General features: G+C 60.5%; 1 protein-coding gene across 1 annotated transcript; it reads left to right on the forward strand.

Annotated features, from left to right (window-relative positions):
* Positions 1-2147: 2147 nt before the first annotated feature.
* MNEG_12599 (Heme-binding protein 2) lies at positions 2148-3006 on the forward strand (the record flags this gene model as incomplete). The annotated part of the gene is made up of 3 exons (XM_014038929.1): positions 2148-2316; positions 2528-2614; positions 2825-3006. The coding sequence occupies 3 exons, from the start codon at positions 2148-2150 to the stop codon at positions 3004-3006; spliced, it is 438 nt and encodes a 145-aa protein (XP_013894383.1).
* Positions 3007-6324: the final 3318 nt, after the last annotated feature.

A 6324-nucleotide genomic window follows, 5' to 3' on the forward strand; every position in this document is an offset into this window, starting at 1 on the left:
GGTGGGGGCGGGGCAGGTGGCCTTGGGGGCTATGGCAGCGGCAGCCTGCAGCCCAGCTATTTGGGCGGCGGCATGGCTGGTAGTGGCACCACCGTCGGGGCTGGCGGCGGCTACTTGGGCGGCGGACTTGCGGCTCGCACGAGCACAGGCGGCGGGCCTGCAGCGCGAGTCAGCAGCGGCGGGCCGCTGTCGCAGCTGGGCGGTGGCGGCAGCGCGGCGCCACCTCCGCTTGGTGGCTATGCCAGTTGGCAGAATCCGGTCGCCAACGGGTCGCAGCACACGAAGCTAAAGGAATAGGCATCAAGACGTGCAGCAGTGCGGCACCATCGTGCCCGGCCCAGGCCTGCAGAGGCCAACCCTGTCCATTGCAGAAGTTCTCAGGCAGGTGCGGAGCTTGATAGGCTTCCTACTGTCTGTTGCACCGCAAGCGATGCAACGCACGGCAGTGATCGGCTGGTCACCATTGACCGTCATGGCCGCATTCTGCTCTCCTCTCCCATAATCCGTTAACGGCCTGCTGTATGCGCTTGCCAGCCATAGCTAATAAAGCACAAACCTGTTCTCACGTTCCCGTATTATCTTTGATGCACGATGAGCTCATCTATCTAATTGCTGGCACCAAAGATTTACACATTGAGAGACCAGTAAGCAATCAAAGTAGGCATAGAATCATGCAACTCCACCAATAGCACTGAGCGCAAAGTGTTGTAACAGATGGGTGCAGCACAGCAGCCACAGTCACATGCGTCAAGCCTCATGCGCTTTCAGCCGGCCAGCAGCTTGATGATGATGACAAGGGCGTTGACAGGTAGCAGGAACGCTGGGGGTTGGCAGCGGAAGGTGCGAGGCATCAACACGGGGTGAGAGGACAGGCGTATTTAAAAACGGCTAAGGTGCAAAGGTATGACAGGGGGAGGTGAGAGGAGGGCCCTGGGTACTGATGGGTGGCCACTCCCTGGGGTGCCGCACGAGCCATGTGCGGCCCATGCTTACCTCTGAAGTAGGTTGCGGCGTGCAAGCCTCCTATAATTGACATTTTCAGTGAATTGGTGGACTGCATCTGGGAGTAGCCCCATCCGTCTGCAGGCGGGAATGATATGAGAGTGGTAGAGTGAGACGTGAGAGGCCCTGCTGCCATCACACCAGGGATGGCAGGCTGGGGACCAGGTGCAAGTTATATGCAAAATCAGAGCTCTACTGCCACTCACATTTCTCCAAGAAACGGTCATTGTTCAAAATGGCCACGCCGTTCACCAACATCAAGATGGACTGTGGGGTGGCGACGGAGGGTTGCAACGTGTTTCGGCTGCAGGTCAGGGGCAGGAGCACAGCACCATGGTTCTGCGGCATGCGGCGATTGAGCAGCTGCCTGGCCGCAAACACATAGGCGAGAAACAAGCAGCTGGTGGCAGACGTGGATGTTGCCCTGAGTAGCAGCATGAGGCGCCATCACAGGCATGGGGCGGACAGCACAGGCATGCGCCGTTGCAAAGCGCTGCTGCTGTCTGTGCACAACCCGCTGCTGCCGGGCAGCATGCGTTGCAATTCCCAGGACACGCGGTTATACCTGCATCAGCGTGAACAGCGTCATTGTTCCTTCAAAGGCGTCGAGGTGCGCGCCAAGGGCGGCGAGGCACTGCGCACTTCAGGCACACAGTAGCTGTTTGCCGCTCTGCCGTCCTGATTGCTTCGCCCCCGCCCCTCCGCCGTGGCTACTGTCGCGCGTCCAGCCGATCACTAGTCAACTTGGCCTCGAGAAACTCGCTTTGCTACTAGTTGTTACCCGCTAAACATACAACCTAATGTGACACACGATGCGATCAAATGGCAGCGATCTGGACTGATGGTATCGGCAAAACCGAAAGAAAATACACCGCGCATGCGCATGTGACCGTCTGTGTACCGTTATACTGGACGTGTGAATTGCCAGGTTGGCAACGTGCGGGTGACGATGTCAACGAAACTGCTGAAGCTGCTCCCGTCTTGAATCAGAGTGGCGCAGCACAGCCGCAGTATTCACTTTTCTCACTATCTCGCTCCAGCCGCCTCACAAGTCCTCAGGCTTGTTGATCCCGAGTTTCAGATCCGCTTCTAGGGTATCCACGCAGGTCGCTTCCAAGACCTCCTGCTTCAACAACCCCGACATGATGCGCGCGTCAGCTGTCTTGGCCGTGGCGTGTCTGCTAGCCCTGGTGGCCGGCACGGTGGCGCGCCCGCTTGAGGTGGCATCTGGTGGTGCGGTCGGCGATGCGCCCTGGTTCTGCCACGACCTTGAATGTCCCAAGTACAAGCTGGTCGAAAATCTGACGGACATCGGTATCGAGCACAGGACCTACCCTTCAGGCACGCGTGCCGGGCCCCCAAGCGGCAGGGTGCTCAAGACTTGTGGACCCAGCCCTGCCAGCACCTTGGGCCTGCTGCGCATTGAACTTGTGCTCGCGCACAGTCACACTTCAAGTCTCCTCAGCTCGCTCAAACCAAGCCGCTCTGCCCCTTTCATTCTCTTATCTTCATTGGACACCTCCAGCCAAGTGGGTGACCACCACCGTCGAAGGCAAGAGCTACGACGCCAGCGTGGCCACGGGCTTCTGGCGGCTGTTCAAGTACATCAGCGGTAGGGGCCGGGGGCGTTGCATCGGGGCTGCGCAGCTCCCACGCCATCACAAAACGCCAGCTGCCCCACCTGCTTGTTCGAATCTTGACCCTGCGTCCGCTCAAACAAGGGGCGGAACGGGGCGGTCGAGCTCTGCTATCTGCTCCCACACTGTCGCGCAGCTTTTGAGCCGCCGCACCTGACTGCCTCACAACCCCGGCACTGCCCCAGGCAACAACAAGGACGCTGCCAAGGTCGAGATGACCGCCCCAGTCACCGTCAAGGTCCTGCCAGGCCAGGGCCCCGCCTGCAAGGACTCCTTCACCATCTCATTCTTCATCCCGTTCGAGCACCAGGCGCGTTGCAGCCACGGCCAGCGTCGCCGGCGCCCACTGTGCGGCAGGGCCAACTGAGCGGCAGGGCCAGTAACCGATAAGCTGCGGCCTCAAGCTGCGCCGTTGCCTCGTGGTCCTTGCCCTCGCGCCCTTGCACGCACACCCCTCGCCCGCCCTGCGCTTTGACGCTTCTTGCATCACAACGATCATCCACCCCCTTTCGACCCCTCATCGTATGCTTGTGTAATCTCTCTGCCCTGAAATTCACACACACACACACACACACACACACACACACACTTACACACACACACATGCGCGCGCGCACACTGCAACTTGGCACCCCCACAGGCGTCCCCTCCCGAGCCGTCTGACGAGCTGGTGTTCATCGAGCAGCGCGCCGCCCTGGATGTGTACGTTGCGTCCTTCGGCGGCTGGGCCAAGGGCAGCACATGGCTGGGACACGCCAAGGACGCGTCCGCCACCCTGGAGGACGGGGGCTTTGCAGTGGACTCTTCCTTCTTTTACACTGCTGGATACGTGAGCTTTGGGGGGTCGGAGGTGGTGTGGGTGACGTCTGTCGCTGGGCAGCTCCGGTTCTGAGGCGCCGTCATGATTGGGGGCGGCAGCAGGAGTCTGGCTTGCAAAGGAGTGCTTTGCGTGGCCCATGTGAGCGTTGGCGCAGAGGGGTCACAAAAGGGGTCAGCAGGGGAGTCAGCGTTACGCAGGGCATGGATGGGCGCCGGCACAGGGCGCCGAAGAGCTGCAGTTGATCATGCAGCTTTGGTGTGGTCCCCTTTCTGGCTGACTCTGCCCTTTGCACCACGCCATCACCTTGCCCCCGTCCCCAGGACTCGCCTTTCAGGCTGACCAACCGCCACAATGAGGTGTGGCTGCCAGTCGCCAAGCCTGCGGTCGCCACGTCGTAACTTGTCAGGTATTCATTTTCCAGAGCATTATATCGATACGGATTTTGATGGCTTGATGCACGCATGGGGCTGCATGGACGTCTGGCCGCCAGAGCGCATGACTGGCGCTCGTCCTGACGGGGAGGCTGCGCTGTCTGCTGCCCTTTTTTGAACACGATTGTCAAGCATGTGGTGTTGCAGAGTTGACTGCAAGTGGCATTGGGCAGCAGGCACGCGCAACATCCTGTAGCCTGATGGCCTGTGCAGTCTCAAGTCCTTGGCTCCGTGCAATGCTGCGCCAGCTTGTGCTCATGTCCTTCACCCTTGAAAATCAGTGGCCAGAAGTGCCACAAATACAACAAATGGTGGCTGCATCGGCACGCGTACCTGCACGCTGTCTTCGTGCATTGCAGAGTGTAACATGTCAATGTCCCGCTTGTCCGACGGCAGCTTGCATTGTCAATGGGGTCCCTGCAATCGTGGAACATGGCTGTCCACAATTAACCGTGGGGATTTATGCAGCTGTAAGTTGTGACCAGCCAAATGCGGGCAGCACGGAGAAATCATCACAGCAAGGCCTGACGAAGGCTACCTGCACCGTCGGCCGTATGTCCAGGGACGGCTGGGAGTGCTGTATGCCTGCAACATGTGTAGCAGCACTGCGAGTTGCTGCGTGATGGAGGGTTCCTGCAATGACTGTTTGCACTTTTCTCCAGGCCTGGATATGGTCTGCACGCCGCTGGTTTTGTATCACATGTATGCAGTGCCTTCAAACTATACTGGCGAGAGACTCCATGGTGATTGAAGACCATAGAATTCGGGCCTGGGTGGCTGGGCTTGCCTGGGTGCCGCTCGGCTAGCACACCAGCAGCCATCGACACAGCCATTGGCTCCATGGCTCCGGCTGCTCTGCCGTGCCGAAGTCAAGCACAGACCGGCATAGTGTATATTCCCGCTTTTCTGTGAATTGATCAAGATATGGCGGTTAGGATAGCCGCCGCCCGGCCTGGTCCTGCCAAAACGCACTTTCACTGACGACCTGGACTGGTCGATACACCCCTATGATGGCGGCTACCAAGGCTCAAACTTCACCAGACGGAATTTCATATAAGTTATGCTCGAAACTCATCCCATTGTTTCCCTCGCGGGCTCGGTGCACCCCAGAGAATTCAATCATTCAAGAATTGGAGCCAACCAGACCCCTCGCAACTTCAGACAATTGCAGCACGCCACCCCACTCTGTACGAAGTGTTTATGGTTACTGGAGCTGACGATTTCTCTACGAAATACAAGACAGTCCCTGATCTGGGCACATTGGCTCCCAACCCTGCCTTTTACAGGTGCGCGGGTGTCTGTTATTGCTCGCATCAGCAATGTTCAACGATTTGTGCAGCTATGTGAGGCCTAGTGTCCAGGCGCGCTGTGGCACAGGACGTGCTGGGCTCAACGCTCACCTAATTGGGAAGGGGAGCCTCCTCGGAGCCTCTGCACGTTCCACTCTAGCAACATACGTCGCGCTACATCTTCGCTGAAGCAGCGGGAGGCACACCGGCATGCATGCTGATGAGGCGGTCCCTTCGCACGCCGCCCGGCACCAACCTCGCAGTACGTCAAGCACAGGCACTTCACTCGCTAGTGAACCCGGCATGGAGGCTGGACACGATGCCGCCATTGTCGCGGTGCGTCCAATGCGACCCCGCGCACCAACGCCCACCAGCCCGTGGTGCATGCGCGTGCAGGCTGCAGCCACTGCGTTGCGCTTTTGCGCATGGGCACCAGCAGCAGCCGCCAGCAGCAGCAGCAGCAGCAGCAGCAGCAGCAGCGGTGTCGGCCACAGCGGCGCTGTACCCTCTGCAACGGCCCCTCACGCCTCCCCTGCACACGCACTGCGGCAACCGCATCCTCGCGCCCTCTCCTACAGGTGGACCAGGATTGCGGGCCCCTGCCCACTCCGTCTGCCCCTGCAGCCGCGGCCGCCGATGCGGCCGCCCCTGCCGCCCCGGCCGTCCCCGACCCAGTGCTGTCGCGCTCCTGCGGAACAAAGGCCGGCGGCGGCCCGAGTGCGGCCGACGAGGAGGAATGGCAGATGGTGACGCCGGGCGGTTCCCCGCGCAGCAACTCTGGGTGAGGAACACGGGACACAGGGTGTGGGGCGGGGGGCACAGGGTGTGGGGCGGGCCGGGGGAGGCACAGGGCAGAGCAGGGGTTGGTGGGCCCAGGGTGGGGTTGGGGGCAATGGCATTTGAGCATGGGGTGAGGGCGCCGATGGCTTCATGTACGCGTGACAGGGTGCGCCTCACGCGACCCTACGGTGTTCTTATTTCGGCATGGCGGAGGGCTGAGCCTGGCACCGTTGCAATTCAACCTCAACGCGGCCTTTGATGACAGCCCTCACCCTTCCCACTATCGGGGGCCTCTTCTGCCTCCGCCGCGCCTGCCCCCGCCCGCCCCCACAGGTCTGCGGCCACGGGCCTGACTCAGGAGGACG

Source organism: Monoraphidium neglectum (assembly GCF_000611645.1).
Source record: "Monoraphidium neglectum strain SAG 48.87 unplaced genomic scaffold scaffold03328, whole genome shotgun sequence".
NCBI classification, from domain to species: Eukaryota; Viridiplantae; Chlorophyta; class Chlorophyceae; order Sphaeropleales; family Selenastraceae; genus Monoraphidium; species Monoraphidium neglectum.